We start from the raw sequence: 17,498 nt of genomic DNA on the forward strand, positions 1-17,498 counted from the left end.
AAAAATTTTTCCAAACCTATTGTAGTTTACCAATTCAGTTCTAAAGAGTTCAATTTTACTAATTGAATTTTAAATATTTTTACGTTTTATTAATTGAGTCTATTTGATCAATTTTGGTTGGAAATCGCTAATATGAACACTCACCCTCCTACATGACATGATCCGTGTTGATATAAACAATTTTTAATAATATTTTTGTTATGAAATATATGAATGAATATTCATTATATTCATCTTATTTAATATACTTATTATGATACATTTGTATCCTATATTCTAAGTACATCTCCTTATACAATGAATGTTCATCTCCTTATCTAATGTATGTATTATTCAATACATGGATATTAATGATAAGTGCATCATTGTTTTCTTATAAATAGGAGCTTAGTTTTTGTCATAGACATAAGGTGATATAGTGAAAATAATTTTTTTTTCTAACTTTCTCTACAATCTTTGGTGTCTAGTTTTCTTTACTCAATCTCTTTATTTTTTTATTATATATTTGTAACGCAATATTATATAACACATCAGCACGAAGATCTACCAACTAAGTAAGTAATTTTTGCAAGGTAGGCGTTCTTTTTATTTTCACTAATCAACTTATACTTCATTTTCTTCTATCAATTTGTCATTTTTATTTTTCTTGGCTCGAAGCCAATTTCATATCTAAAAGTATCATTCTGCTACTGAAGCATCGGTGGATATTTGGAAATCATTTTAATTAATTTAAGAATTTACTTTTGCAATGATTATAGCAAATATTGAAAAGCCCAAATTCCACATCCTGGAAGTGAGTGGAAAGAATTATCTATTTTAGTGCCTTGACATAGAAATGCACCTCCAAAGGTAAGGTCTTGCTAATGCAATTACAGATGACATAACTTCAAATGTAAAAGATAAAGCAAATGCACTGATTTTTATTCACTGTCATTTGCATGAGAGTCTATAGACTCAATATTTATCTGTTCGAGACCCTCAGATCTTGTGGATGAGGTTGAAGGATAGGTATGATTATACCAAGATTGTTATCCTCTTTCAGGCACAATATGACTGGCAAAATCTTAAACTGCAAGATTTTAAATCAGTATTTGACTATAACTCCGCTTTATTTGATATTGTTTCTTGGTTTGAGTTATGTGGTATTAAACTCACTTATGCGGAATTGTTAGAGAAAACTTTCTCCACCTTCCATGTTTCGAATATTGTATTGTAATAGCAATACCGGCAGAGTCAGTTTGCCACATACTTTAAATTAGTTTTTGTGCTCCTCACTGCCGAGCAAACTAATGAATTGCTACTAAAAAATCATGATCTTAGATCTGATAGCTCAAAAGTATTGCTTGAAGCACATGCTAACTCTGAGAAAAATACTGGCCATTTTAAGGGCTATAATCGCAGGCAAAAACATAATCCTAAAAGGGATGACAAGAAATTTAACCGCCCTAAGAAATCTAACTTTGGCCCGAATCATGGCAAAGAAAAGAAGTTAAAGAATGTGATTAATGAAAGTATATGTCATCGCTGTGGCATGACTGGGCACTGGTCACTGGTCACGTACTTGTCGTACGTCAAAGTATTTTGTCGATCTACACCATGCATTTTAAAAAAATATGGGCAAGCGTGGTGAAATTTCATGCCATTAAAATCATTTTTACTGCCATAAACACTATTGAGACCAATAATATCTCTATTTGTGAGACTCCTCTTGCTCCTAAAGTAGTAAATGCATCCCTAGATGTCTCTAATTTCTTTGAGGACCTCTGATTACTTTGATGATGCATTAGACTGGTAAATGATAACTTAGATTTCAAATTTTATGATTCTAATAATTTCTTTTCTAGTTGTTTAAATGTATTACCTTTTATTGTTATCTAATATGGTTATGTAATATATAGTTATTATTTTGAAAGTTATTTGACTATATAACTAATATGCAATTTTTATGATACTTGACACTTGAAGTTGTCAACATAAATGCAAATGGAAAATATCGAGAAAAAAGAAAATGTTTGTTTGCTTAATAGTGCAATAACACATACTATATTTCATAGTAGACACTTTTTCTCGAGTATGACATTGTGTAAGGCACAAATCCATACAATATTAGGTCATGTTCGAATTATTGATGGTTTTGGGAATGCCACAATTGTTCTGCCAAATGGCACCATCTTACATATTGAGGATGCGTTTTTAAGCAATAGATAAAAAAGGAATTTACTTAGTTTCAAAGATGTATGTCGTAATGGATATCGTATTAAGAATATTTATGAACAAGATAAGGAATATATTGGCATTACTTTTTATAAAATGGGCCTGAAGACCATCCATGAGAAACTAGAAGCTTCTTTTATGGGTTTGTATTGTGTCATGATTAAGGCAGTTGAAACCTACGCCACCACATCTTGGAGATTGGTAAACCCTTATTAGTTTAGACTGTGGCATGATCTCTTTGGTCACCTTGGCACTTCAATAATGTGTAGAATAATTCAGAATACAAAATGACATCCTTTAAATGATACAAAGATATTATTGTTCAAAGATTATAATTGTGAGGCTTGTTTACAAGGAAAGCTCATTATTAAACCATCTATAATAAATGTTAATGTTAAATACCCTTTATTCTTGCAAATAATTCATGGTGATATTTGTGGACCAATACAACCATCAAGTGGACCATTTTGATATTTTATGGTATTAGTGAACGTATCTTGTAAATGGTCCCATGTTTGCTTATTATTTACGTGCAATGTCACTTTTGCACGTTAACTTGCACATATTATAAAGCTCAACGCACAATTCCCTAATTATCCAATTAAGAGCATAAGGATGGATAATGCTAGTGAATTTACATTAAAGAGTTTTGATACCTATTATGTTTCACTCGGAATTGAGGTTGAGCACCCAGTTTCATATGTTCATATTCAAAATGAATTGGTAGAATCTTTGATTAAACATATGTAAATCATTATCCGCACTCTATTATTGAAAACGAATCTCAAGATACAATATAGGGTCATGCAATTTTGCATGCAACAACCCTAATAAGATTACGCCCCACTACTAGTCTTTTACAATCTTCCCTTCAAATGGTTCTTAGTTATAAACAAGATATTTCATATTTATGCACATTTGGTTATGCAGTAGAGGTACCTGTAGCACCGCCAAAAATAACGAAAATGGGTCCTCAATGCCATTTGGGTATTTATGTTGGGTTTAATTCATCATTTATCATTAAGTTCTTGGAACCAACTACCGGTGATCTTTTTACTGCTAGATTTGCAGATTGTCATTTCGATGAGAATAGGTTTCCATCAATTGGGATACCTACAATTTTCATGACTGCAAAACAAAAACTAGTTAAGGTTTTCTTTTAGAATGAGAAAAATTTATCTCAATTAAACTTAAGGACTCTTAAGTGCGAAAACGAGGTATAGCGCGTAATACATTTACAGGCTATGGCCAATAGACTTTCTTATGCATTTAATAATGTTACTACGGTAACGAAATCTAATATTCTAGCTGCAAATGTCCTGGCTAAGATAGCTGTTCTTGAAGGACAGGCTAAAATGGATCAAAATCCCCGCACTTGAAGCATGGTAGACTAATAGGATCAAAAGATACTGTTCCTCGAAAATGAAGGGGAAAGAATCAAGAATTCGCTCTAGAAAAGCTTGGCGTTGTGCTTGCTCCCAAAGAGTTTATTGCCCCTGAAGAGGCACAAACTCATGAAAAGAACACCAACTTCAAAATACTGAGAATTCCATTACATATTGTAATGAAATTTGGGATTGAAATGAAATCATCATTGATGTTACTTTGGCATTTTCAGTTGCTCATAAAATTATGGATGATGATTATGAGTCGTAATCTATTATTGAATGTTGTCAGAGGCAAGATTGACCTAAGTAAGAGGAAGCAACTAAGGTTGAATTAGCTTCCCTAGCTAAACGAGAGGTTTTTGGATTTGTAACTCGAATCGTTGATAATGTAAAGCCCGTTGGATATAAATGGGTATTTGTCTAGAAATGAAATGAGAAAAACGAGGTTGTTAGGTATAAAGCCCGACTCGTTACCCAAGGATTCTCCTAAAGATTTGTGATTGATTATAATGAGAGATATTTATTTGTAATGGATATAATTACATTTCGTTTTCTTATTAGCCTAGTACTATTTGAAAGATTGGAAATGCATCTTATGGACGTTGTGATAGCATATCTCTATGGCTCATTAGACTCTAATATTTATATGAAAATTCCCAAGGGATTTAAAATACCTAATGCATGCACTTTCCGCAATTTATTATCAATAAAATTGCAAAGATCATTGTACAGGTTAAAGTAATCCGATTGCATGTGGTATCAACGCCTAAGTGAGTACCTAATTAAGGAAATGTATAAGAATGATCCTATCTACCCATGTGTGTTTATTAAGAAATCAGTTGCCGGATTTGCTACTGTAGCATTTTATGTTGATGATATAAATTTAATTGGAACTTTAAAAGAGTTAGCTAAAATTGCTGAGTACTTGAAAATGGAGTTTGAAGTTAGAGATTTGGGTAAAAGCAAACTTTGTCTTGGTCTAAAGCTTAAGCATGAAGCAAATGGAATAATCGTTCATCAATTAGCATATATTAAAAGATTACTTAAACGCTTAAACATAGACAAAGTTCACCCATTGAGCACCCCTATCGTTGTAAGATCTCTATATCCCAAAAATGACCCATTTCGTCCTAGAGAATCTGATGAAAAATGACCCATTTCGTCCGAGAGAATCTGATGAAGAGATACTTGGTCTTGAACTATCATATCTCAATGTAATTGGGGCTTTGATGTACTTGGCACAACACCAGATATTGCTTTTGCGGTAAATTTATTGGCACATTTTAGTTCTAAGCCAACTCGAAGATAGTGAAATGGAGTTTAAACATATTTTCCGTTATCTTTGAAGAACCATTGATTTAGGATTATTTTATTCCAAGGATTTCACTAACTCTGGTTTAATTAGATATGTTGATGTTGGATATATATTTGATCCATATAAGGCTCGCTCTCAAACATGTTATTTATTTTGTTATAACGGTATCGCTATTTCTTGGCGTTCTACGAAACAATCGCTAGTAGCTACATCCTCTTACCACTCTGAGATTATTGCTTTATATAAAGCTAGAAGAGTGTGTTTGGTTAAGATCCGTTATAATGCATATTCATAATTCTTGTTGTTTAATACCGGTTACAAATTCTCTCACTATAATTTATGAAGATGATGTTGCTTGTGTTGCACAAGTTAGGGGAGAATATATCAAAGGTGATAGGACCAAGCATATCTCATCGAAATTTTTCTATACTCATGAACTCTAAAAAAGTAGACAACTCGATGTTAAATAAATTCGATCCATAAATAATCTTGCAAATCTTTTTACCAAATCATTACTAATATCAACTTTTGAGAAATTAGTATATGGCATTGGTATGCGGCAAGCTTACAAGATGCAAGATTGATTAGCTCTAACAGTGGCTATATTGTTCAATTGAGGGGGAGATATTATGGATTATATATTACACTACTTTTTTTTTTCTTTCTATCCGGTTTTTTCCCATAAGATTTTTCCGGCTTAAAGTTTTTAACGAGGCAATTAATGCATCCATAAAAGGGAGAGATCATAAAATTTGTGCTCTGTACTCTTTTTCCCTTTTGTCCGATTTTTTGTCCCACTAGGTTTTTCCTGTTTAAGATTTTTAATGAGGCAGTATCATTCGATGTACATTCGTAATATAATGAACACAATGAATATTAAAGAGGGAGTGTTATCAAATACATGAATGAATATTCATTATATTTATCTTATCTAATGTACTTATTATTATACATTTGTATCCTATGTTCTAAGTACATCTCCCTATATAATGAATGTTCATCTCCCTATCCAATGTATGTATTATTCAATACATTGATATTAATGTGTATCCTTATTTTCTTATAAATGGGAGCTTAGTTTTTGTCATAGACATAAGGTGATATAGTGAAAATAAAATTTTATCCTATGGCTTTCTCTATGATATTTGGTGTCTAGTTTTCTCTACTCAATCTCTATATTTACTCTATTATATATTTGCAATGCAATATTTTACAACAATTTTAATATTGTATTGATTTTTTCCTTTTTTTCTCTTTTCTTCTCTTCTCCTTCTTTTTTTTTTTTTCTAATTTTCTCTTCACTTTTTTATTTTTCTTTTTCCCTCCATTGGCAATTGCTGAGCCCTTGTTGGCAATCGATGGGCCAGCCATTGATGAGGCTCACCGATGGCCAACAGAGGGAAAAAGGGAAATATAAAAAGAAAATAAAAGAAAAACGAAGAGAAAATGTAAAAGATAAAAAGATAAAAAAATCTAAAAAGTATTAAAATATCATTAAAAATTATACATGTCAATGTCGACCTTAACACGTAGGACGGGCGACCTTCATGTCAACGATTTTTAGACAAAATTGGCCTAAACTCAATTAGCAAAACATGAAAAGGTTTAATACTCACTTGGAAAAATTGAAAAGTTTAGAATTGAGTCGACAAAAATTTAATAGGTTTAGGACATTTTGGACAATTTTCCCTCAATCATACATTGGAAGTTTTCTAGTATACCTTCTATTTCTCAAATTTAGCCTTAACCCTAGCTATATATAGTATAGGAAACCGAACCATCATCTTTCAAACGCCATCTAATTAAGTCCCTAACCCTCTAAAAGAAAATAATCCCTGTGTGTTCCAATAATAGCATATAATGAATTTATTCTAAAAACATTAATTCATCATTGGTTAATATCATTCATTGTTTTAATTTGACAAATTCAACTTTGTTCCAATAATCCATAAAACTTGAAGGAAAGAAAAACAAGAGATTCACATTTTGGACTTGCGTGTCAGAAAGCAAGAGAGAAAAAACAAATTTGAGTGATGAATTGTGTGTCACGGGAAGCGAGAGTCAGAAGAGAAAAGAAGACTAAGACTAAGTTTTTTTTCTTTCCCCATTTGTTATTTTTTTTTTACATATTTACATTTTGATATCTCATTTATGGAAAATTTTTAAAATTGACCCCATACGTATCGGAATCACGTATCGAAATTCTAAATTTGTATGTTAGAATTTTAGACTCGTGTATCAAGAGTGTTGGGAGAATTGATCAGTGTCGAATTTTTTTATATTTGTTGATCGAGTGTTGAGAATGTTAGAGAGTGTCGGACACGTGTCCGAGTGTCCGACACGACATGAAAATTCTCAAAGAGTATCGATGCTTTCTAGGTTGTAGCTTCAAGTTCGTTGTGACCTAAACGATGTCAGAGGAGACATTATTCACTTATGTTAATCGAAGTTTGGTCCAATAATGTGATGGATTTATAGCAACCCATCTCACAGTAAAACATACTCTTATTGCACGAGCTAAATCAAGTTCCAATAATGTAATGGATAGAAAGGGAAATAATGGATTTCAATAACCAATAGAAAAAAAAAGGATTTGAAAGAATTGAGTTAGAACGATGTTGGGATGCGAACGAGGGGAAAAGCAACGAAAAGAACGCATATATAGAAATAAGATGTTTAAAAAATGTTATTGGGAGGAGGAATTTGTTTATAGAATGTACACAAATTTGAAGAGATCAAAAGCGGTTTAAAATATACATGAGAAATTTTAATAATCCATTCTTTCAATTCTGACGAGATTGTGACTTTAGAATCAGTTCTTTCCCTCTTCATCCCTCCTATTGAATTATATGTTTGACATCGAGAAGCCCAACCCGTCTGTCCAAATTGGCCCCCTATTGAAAATTGAGCATGTAAATTTTCTTGTTAGGCATGAGATTGAATAACAAGATAGGTCCAATCGCTGGTTGGATGGGGTGAGATAAGGCCGGTCTATTTGGTCAATCATATTTATTGCCAAAAGGGGAAAATGCACAAAAAATTTCTAAACTATATCCACTATAATATATTTATTCGATAAAAAAATCCCAAGTTATTCTCACTGTGATATATCTATAAAAAAAAATTTATGACATAAAAAATTCTAAATTTATATTTATGTGAGACATTTATCCTTCACTGATGTTTCATTAGGTGATTTTTAATAAAAAAATGTGATTTTTATTTAACTTAAATCACGTGGATGCAATATATATATATATATATATATATATATATATATATATATATATATATATATATATGTGAATTTGAGATTTTTAATGATAAAAAAATTTGAAATAAATTTATCATAATATAGTTCAAAAAATTTGGTAACCTTTTTCAAAATGAAGAGTCCACAGCCACGACCAGTACGTAAGGCAACAGTGCACTAGTAAGCGTAGCGAACGCGTCCTATCCTAAATGAGTCGTCTCTCGATGACCCCACTGAAGGCCCCAGCAAGGCGGCCTATTACATGCCTCGTCAGTTCTGGCGTCCACCAAGAAACTCGAACGAGCTCCTCACGAAAGAACGCGGAAACCTACAGAATAACATCAATAGACTAAAACGATAGATATGGTCGGGCATGAGAGGGATTGTTTGGATCTATTCTTGGACGGGCTAATTTTTCCAGGCATTAACATTGACTCCCGCTTCCACAGTCAATGAAATCACCATCCGGAGCACGAAGCACGGTTGACTGTTGAGAAATCAACCAAGATAGCCCGTCCCACACGCATCATAATTGATGGAGTCGAGTGCCATCCTCGGGACCCACTTCATCACAATCACTGAATTATATAAATTTTACATGAAATTCACATGATTTAATGATCGGAATAGAGTAAGTTTATAGATATCAGGCGCATGCGATGTTTGCTCCACAAAAAGAGCCTTCGAAAGATGAAATCACCAGATGAGTCTACCCAACTATGGTTCCTCCAATCATGATGTAGTTTTGATTGTTTTCGGAAACCCTAAATACTCGAGTCGATCAAGATATATATATAAAAGTTGAACACCGGAAGTGGTCACTTGAACAATTCGTTCATATTTGATACTCAATAAAAATCGGGTATAAACAATTTCGTGCATCTCTCCGGTACGATACGTCGAGCATCGTGTGAATTTAATATATTTGCGGGTCACCTTTTAGATACGGTTTTGAATAAGTCCGGCGCGTTTGTTGTTCAGCGCCAAAGCCACCGCCTTTGAATTAGCAACGTGTCTCTCTAGAAGAGAATCCATGAGATTTAAATAAAAACGACCTTTTTACAGTCCTTCTTAAGAAATTGAAGTTTATTGCTTTGTCGCTAATTATTTTACTAACTATATTTTGTTATTTGCAGTGGTTATGTAAAATACAAAATGAACATCATCGGGCTTTTTGTAAAAGAGAGCATATGTTTTTAGCCAAAGTTTCGTTTGCGGCACTCATAATGAGACCAATTTACTTAGTGTTGGGATCATAATATTATTTATTTAATGACACAAACAGTCTTTGGATTTTAGCATAATATGTAATGTTGTTTTTGAACATTAAATTTGTTCAATATGATCTTAGAACTTAAGCCCAATATGTAACGTCATCCATATTTAATTTGTTTAATATAATCCATGAACTATTAATACATATTCAGTTTAGTCCTTGGAATGTATGAAATATTTAATGACGTCTAACATTTTCTTACAATCTAGGGACTAAATTGAATATGTATTAAAAGTTTAGGGATCACATTTAATAAATTAAAAATTTAAGGATTACATTGCACATTGAATGAAAGTTCATGCATCATTTGTGTCATTATTCCAAAGATTATACATCGTAGTATTAACATAAAAGGATTTGAAAAGTACTCATTTGTGGTAACTTTGGATATTGAAGTGAAAAACATAACCTTAATTATTATGTCAATCATGTCGCCTCTAGTGTTGTAAACTACTCCATCATTTTCAATAGTTCAAACTCAATCACGCATATAATAATTCAAACAACCGAGAACTATTACGAAAGGGAGTGCAGAAAAGAAATCCCCCTTCTTAATTGACTGGGTCAGAACACAGGAAAGACCCTTATTTTGCATGAAATTTCTTAGTCATGATCATCATCCTCGTACCACGAAACTTTGAGTCACGGAAAAGTCCTGTATAAAGCCAGCTCAAAAATGGACAACATATTCGCTTTAACTCATCAAAATGGCTTCCAACTATAATCGTGTCCTTCTCTTTCTCTTCATCTCCTTTCTCTCTCTCCTCCAAATCAACTCATGCATGGCCCGAAACGTCAAAGGGGGCTATTGGTTCCCGGACAGCGGCATCACAGCCTCCGACATCGATTCAACCCTCTTCACTCATCTCTTCTGCGCGTTCGCTGACCTCAATGCATCGACAAACCGGGTAGTCATATCGTCGTCGAACGCCCAGTCTTTCGCAGCCTTCACTGGGGACGTCCAGCGGAAGAACCCATCGGTCGTAACCCTCCTATCCATTGGCGGTGGCAGCTCGAACGCGGCTGACTTTGCGTTCATGGCGAGCCAGTCTAGCTTCCGAAAGTCTTTCATTGATTCCTCCATAGCCCTATCTCGGTCCAACGGCTTCCATGGCCTCGATCTTAATTGGGTATTCCCAGATACCGACGAGGACATGGCCAACTTGGGGTTGGTCCTCCAGGAGTGGCGGGCTGCGGTAGCTGCTGAGGCTGCCAGCTCGCGTGGTAACGCTTTGCTTTTGTCGGCAGCAGTATATTACTCGCCACACTACTGGACTAACACAAATTATCCTGTGGCTGTCATGGCGGCGACCTTGGATTGGATCAATGCGATGGCCTATGATTTCTATGCATCTGGTTGGTCCAATACCACAGGACCACTTGCTGCTCTCTACAATCCAGGTAGGGGTGGCAACTTCGACTTTTTTGTGATATATGAACTTTGACTATTCTTAGTTACAATGAAGTTTTCTTAATTTTTTGTATCATGACTCTGAAACTCTGTTACCTCAACGTCAAGAGAGTTACAACATCATTTCCCATTCAAGCATAAAATGTTATTCCACGATAATTGACATGAATTTTGTTCTTTATTTAAAATCCATGTTTGTCCTTGTTAAACTTGTAATTTTCATGATATATGCTGTATTTGAAACTATCGCTCCTTTTAATTTAGGGAATGACTTAAGTGGAGATGACGGGGTGAGTCAGTGGATTCGGGCCGGTATGCCGGCGAAGCAGATTGTGCTTGGCATCCCATTCTACGGCAGCGCATACGCTCTTACGGATGCCAACGACCACGGCTACTTCGCCCCCACCAATAGGCTTGCGACATATTTCTCCGTGGGGCCGATCAAGTACAATCAAATCACGAAGTACATATCCCAAAACAACGCTACCGTGGTGCACAACTCCAGGATCGTGTCTGCCCATTGCTATTCTGGGAAGACATGGATTAGCTATGATAATACACAAACTATCTCTACCAAGGCGGCGTACGCCATGCAAGAAGGACTTAAAGGTTACTATGCATGGGATGTTGCTGGTGATGACAATTGGGTTCTCTCTCAAGCAGGTGAATTTATGATATTTGTGTTACACACATCAATCATAGGGAAAATTGTCTAAAAATTCTTAAACTTATTACACTTTTGTCAATTCAATCCTAAACCTTTTTAAATTTTGTTAATTTAATCCATTTGCCCAAATTTGTCCCGAAATCATTGACATTGACACTAATTGTTCTACGTGGCATGATCTGAGTTAATATGGATAATTTTTAATAATATTTTAATTTTCTTTATTTTTTACTAAAATTTTCCTTTTTTTTTCTTTATTCTTCAATTCTCCTTTTTTTTTTTTTTTTTTTTTTCTTTTGTCTTCTCCAGTGAGGGAAAAAGAAAAAGAGAAAAGGAAAAAAAGAAGAGGAAAGGGAAAAAGAAAAAGAAAGTAAGGAAAAGAGAAGAAAAGAAAATAAAGAAAAAAGTAAAAAATCATAAAATATTAAAGTATTATTAAAAATTGTCCACTTCAATAACTAATCGACATGTAAAATGTTCAACATCCATGTTAAAAAAATTAGTTGAATAGATTTAATTGGCAACATGTGACAAAGTTTATGACTTAATTGACAAAATTAATAATTTAAAAATTTAAGACTAAGTTGATAAAAATTCAATATGTTTAGGATTTTCTAGACAATTTTCCCTTAGTTATGCATTGAAAGTTTTCTAGTTTACATTCTATTTCCCAAGTTTAGCCCTAACCCTATCTGCATACGGCATAGTCAACCAAATCATCATCATTCAGAACAGAAGACATCTAATCAACCCTCCACCCCCCTCCTCCTTTCCTGGGTGTCTAGATCAAATTTACAGTAACGTTTATCTAAAATGGAACGAAATTCTTTTTTGGGGATATTGCAATTCACAATAGTCAAGATCCCAATGGACTTAGTAATTTGAGGAACAATATTTTCTTTGTTTTTTCAATGAAGTACAAGAGCGTAAAGCAAAGGAAAATCTAGCTAAGCTCTCCATGTCCAAGAGAGAATAAGTGGATTGACTTTTAAATAACATATATATACACATATATATATATGTATATTTATATATATTTCAGTCAAGTCCGACGCCGTTTTATTCAATTTTATATTGGTTAGATCATTTTGCACGAAGGGACGGTTTGCATTGGTGAAGCAAAAAAGGTCTATCGTGTCAAAAAAAATAAAAATGGTCAAACTGATATTTGTTTTGAACGTTTCAAAGATTTGGTTCTACGTCGTTGTTATCCATCCTTGGCTGTTTCCTCTTTTCATGCTCTGAGTAAAGACAAGAGTCAAAACTTTTCCAGATTAGTTGATCAAATAGCGACGGTCTAGTTCTAGTTCCTTCAATTTCAACCTGTTATTGCACCTTCAGCTTCATTTGATAATGCGAGAAAGGAAAATAACTCACCCCCAAATGTTTTTCTTTCTTCTTATGCTCGAGAATATGCGGTCCTTCTCATTTATTATAGTCTGATTTATAATCGAAAAGGTGAAGGCAATGGGAACTATATGACCAAAAAAAGAAAACGGTAATGGGAACTTGCTACCCTTAACACGAGAGAGCAAATCTTTTCATACGTTAAAGCAGAAAGAATCGGGATCTCAAAACTACACAATAAGCTTGAGATATTTAGAGATGCAGCGTAGGCCTTCTTAATGATGTATGCGTGCATGTAAGTTTCATCATAGGAGGTTGGTGTCACATCCCCATTCCACAAGGATAAGGGCATGTCACATTCATCCTTTCTCCAAAGGATGGAATTTCAATGTAACCAATGACTAATCTCATCAAAGTCGATGGTCTATTCCGTCAGCTGATCTAATGCTCATCATCAAACTACGATAACGTTTAACACCACAATAAAGGCAACCAAGTTTACCTCTCTTGGCTAGGTCTACCACCTATATCAACCAGTGGTTCAGCCCAGAGAACATCCTGAAACATTATTGTATGAGAACTGTGTCCTTTCCTATTTGATCAAGAAACATGCTCTCTATAACTCATACTATTTCAGAACTGTGTCCTTCCCTGGACAGGTTAGGATGAGGGGGTGAATGATAACAATTATGTTCCAGAAATAGGTTTTGGAAAAGAAATATATTTTTCTATTTTTATTTCTAGAACAGTTTCTAAGAAAAAATAACCGTTTGATAACGATACAATTTTTTTTTTTTCTTTTCGGATGGTGGTGGACTGGCGACCGGTGGCAGCCGCATGACCGATAGCGGTGGTGGCGGGCAGCCGATGGTGGTGGTTGACAGCGACAGATGAAGGACCGGTTGACGAATGATGAGAAGAATTTTTATTTTTCATTTCCATTCTAGAAATAGAGAAGTAGAAAATTTTTATTTTTGATTTCTATTCCAAACCTATTTCTGGAACAAGAATCTATTTTAGAAATAGAAAAATGGGATAGGTTTATCAAATGGATTTCTATTCTAGAAACAAGTCCGGAATAGAAAAATTGTTTCTGGAACAGAAATTACAGTTTGTCATGCATCCTTGAGTCACCGACAGGAATTTATGATGAATGTTTTAAAAAATTATTGTATTGAAAATGTAGAACTAAATGGTCATGGACTTAATTGCCTTCTCAGCTCAAAAGGCCAGTGAAGATCAGCAACACAGGCGATGGCTCTGGCCAGTTATTTCGATTGCTGTGGTTGTTCTCGTTATATTTGGCCTGATTTGCTACTTACAAAGGCGAACATTGAAATCAAAAGGTACATTTCTGAACTTCACTGGGGGATTACTATAATTCTGTGGTGATCAGGAACATTGACTTAGGAAGGATTAAAGTTCTAGATATAATTTCTTGAATTTTGGTTCTCAGCTATTTTGGGTGTCATGAAAGGATTTAGTAGCCGATTAAAGACCAGGGTGGGTAAAGGTGAAAGTCTTGAGAGTGGTACTCCTAATCTGCAAACATTTGGTTATGTCACCCTCCAAGCAGCAACTGATGACTTCTCAAGTGAAAATAAGCTTGGACAGGGTGGATTTGGACCTGTTTACAAGGTAAAATATATAGGGCCATACTTAAGCTAATGATTATTATTTTCTGTTTCATTGCAAATCCTATGAAGTATGAACCATGATTGAATGCTAGATTCGGTCCTTTTGCTCTATAACATGTGTTTGTTGTTGTTTATTGCAAGCAAGGAAAATAACTCACCCCCAGATTATTTTCTTACTTCTTATGATCAAGAATATGTGTTCCTTCTTGTTTATAGTCTGACTTATAATTGAGCAGGTGAAGGTAATGGGAACTTTTCGACCCAAAAAGAAAACAAAAATGGTAATGGGAACTTGCTACCCTTACTATGAGAGAGCAAATCTTTTCATATGTTAAAACATAGGTATGCTAGCTTTCTCTGTAGCAGCTGCCAGCTGGTTGGTTTATGCTCGCAATTTCAATCGTTTAGTTGGAATGAGCCGGTGAGTATATCACATTGAAGTTATATGTCCCCTCTAAAAGCAGAAAGAATCGGCATCACAACACAACACAATAAGCTTAAAATACTTAGAGATGCAGCGTAGGTCTTCTTAATCATGTATGTGAACTTGTAAGTTCATCGTAAAAGGTTGGACATGGATGCATTCTGCTCAAGTTTTGTTTTTCATTAATATTCCTAGGGGTAATGTGACTTATGTCATAGACAAAACACTGTCTTCCAGCATAAACAGTGAAAAGTTTTGTTGTGTCTACCACGTTCAAGTGGAAGTCAGTTCCCCGTACTCACCATCAGCATACCTTTTGCTCAGGGAAAGTTGCCCAAAGGACAGTACATTGCAGTGAAGAGACTTTCGAAAACTTCAAACCAAGGGTTCGAGGAGTTCAAGAACGAAGTTATGCTCACTGCCAGACTGCAGCATGTCAACCTTGTTCGCCTTCTTGGATTTTGTACCGACAGGGAAGAAAAGATGTTGATCTATGAGTACATGCCAAATAAGAGCTTGGACTTATATCTATTTGGTTAGACATCTTTCATGCTTCTTGCAAAAGTCATTGGGCAAAATCCAGGTGTTTTTAAGCGACATCTAATGTGATACTCCAAAACGCTTAAATTGGTCCCCAGTTCTGCTACAATGGCTTAGAGCAGGCAGACCCTTTTAAGCATTTGGAACACACGAAGGTATGCAATGCTCTAATTTTGCTTCTGATTTTGATAGTCATAAGGGTGTAATGATGCAGATCCAATAAGGAAATATTCGTTGGATTGGGTGAAACGTGTTCACATCATAGAAGGCATCACACAGGGGCTTCTTTATCTCCAAGAATACTCGAATTTCACAATAATTCATCGAGACTTGAAAGCCAGCAATGTTCTGCTGGATGATGAAATGAACCCCAAGATATCAGATTTTGGTCTGGCGAGAATATTTAGGAGGGATGACATTGAGGCAAATACCAATCGAATCGTCGGGACTTAGTAAGCGAGCTAACTAGGCCCTCCTTTTACCTCACAGATATTCTCCTGCTAAAAGTCTGCTGCTTAAAACCAATTTCTGTTCTTGTATACAGTGGGTATGTTCCCCCAGAATACGTGAGGAAAGGCATATACTCGACGAAGTATGACATCTACAGCTTTGGGGTACTGTTGTTGCAAATTATCAGTGGTAAAAAGAACTCATGTTGCTACGGCCTAAATGAAAATCTGAATCTTCTCGAATATGTAAGTTGAAATTATTTGAGTCAAAATTTTCCAGGCTCAGCTTTTGGAACATGAATTTTGACTTTTAACCAACTACCATTCTTAATTTCAGGCATATGAGCTGTGGAAAGACAATAAATGCATGGATTTTATTGACCCTTCTTTGGATGACTCTTCATCATCTTGTAAGCTCATGAGATGCATGCAAGTGGCTCTTCTATGCGTGCAAGCGAAGCCTGGGGACAGACCCTCCATGTTGGAAGTCTCTTCAATGCTCAAGAATGAATCTTCAGCTGTGAACTCCCCCAAGAAGCCTGCATTTTCAACTAACGAGGATGAAGATGAGGATGGCGAGTGCTTGATCAGAGAAGCAATTCATTCGGTCAATGATGCATCAATTTCTGAATTGTGTCCTCGCTGACTATGCATTGCAGGTGTACAATGCTGAGAATACTAATACCATGAGAGAATTTTTTGTTAACTTACTGGTTGCCCTGTAGTTCGTTTGTCCCAGTGGCATTATTTTCCCAATTAATTCTAATAGTTTTAGACGTCTATATATTTTTATCATCTAGAGGCAGTTCAAGTATTCCTTCTTTTGTCTTGTAACCTTTTAAGGGAAAAATAACCCAAAAAAAAGGTCCTAAAACTATTTCATTGGTTCTAATTTTGTCATAAATATTTCAATTGGACAAATTTAGTGCTAAACTTTTCACATTGATACTAATAATACTTTTAATTTTTATATATAATTTTTTTTCCTTTACTTTTTTTCCCCTTCATTTTGCTGGATGGTTTAGATTAGTTTGAAATCGCTGACATAGACATTGATCATAATAAGTGCTGATGTAGACACTCTTTATGATTTTTTAATATATTTTGGAATGAGCTAGTAACTCACATGGTCTGATCACGTTCCATTAAGAGGCTGATGATACCTAAATTTTGACTAAATATTTAGGATTAAAATTATATAGAAAATTAGGGATTAATTTGGTTCTAGCAAAAGAATTTTCGCGTCAACTAATTCTTAATATTATTTACATTTACTAAGTTTTACTTTTATTTTATTTCCCTTTATCTTACCTATTTACAGATAAGTAGAATATTAAAAATTAAAAAAAGAGCTTGAAAAGGGGGGCTCAAAAGCTGGGCTTTCACCCCAACCCTCATGGGTTTACTCTTCCTCGCGCACATATGGATTGTAGAGTAGGCTAGAGGTGAGCATGGTCCGAGTTGGACCGGTCCACCCCTAACCCTAAGACCAACCCGCATAGTGTTGGTCCTCAATTTTTGGGACTGAAGATCGACCCTATTGAGCTTGGGACCAAGGACTGGACCGACCCAATGGG

General features: G+C 34.8%; 1 protein-coding gene across 1 annotated transcript; it reads left to right on the forward strand.

Annotated features, from left to right (window-relative positions):
• Positions 1-10,146: 10,146 nt before the first annotated feature.
• On the forward strand, positions 10,147-16,842 carry LOC104438838 (G-type lectin S-receptor-like serine/threonine-protein kinase At1g11330). Its single transcript, XM_039308332.1, has 8 exons — positions 10,147-10,847; positions 11,122-11,520; positions 14,092-14,217; positions 14,328-14,509; positions 15,257-15,467; positions 15,687-15,924; positions 16,017-16,167; positions 16,259-16,842. Exons 1-8 carry the CDS (start codon positions 10,154-10,156, stop codon positions 16,565-16,567), a joined length of 2,310 nt encoding a protein of 769 aa, XP_039164266.1. The 5' UTR covers positions 10,147-10,153; the 3' UTR covers positions 16,568-16,842.
• Positions 16,843-17,498: the final 656 nt, after the last annotated feature.

The sequence above is a fragment of the Eucalyptus grandis genome, chromosome 3 (genome assembly GCF_016545825.1).
Source record: "Eucalyptus grandis isolate ANBG69807.140 chromosome 3, ASM1654582v1, whole genome shotgun sequence".
Lineage (NCBI taxonomy): Eukaryota > Viridiplantae > Streptophyta > Magnoliopsida > Myrtales > Myrtaceae > Eucalyptus > Eucalyptus grandis.

What these genes read in the sequence shown, in the direction of transcription:
- LOC104438838 (XM_039308332.1), top strand. Translation starts at nt 10,154, where the DNA reads ATGGCTTCCAACTATAATCGTGTCCTTCTCTTTCTCTTCATCTCCTTT. An exon ending in GCGAACATTGAAATCAAAAG is followed by an intron (nt 14,218 to 14,327) that starts GTACATTTCTGA and finishes TTTGGTTCTCAG; the next exon opens with CTATTTTGGGTGTCATGAAA. An exon ending in AATCGAATCGTCGGGACTTA is followed by an intron (nt 15,925 to 16,016) that starts GTAAGCGAGCTA and finishes TCTTGTATACAG; the next exon opens with TGGGTATGTTCCCCCAGAAT.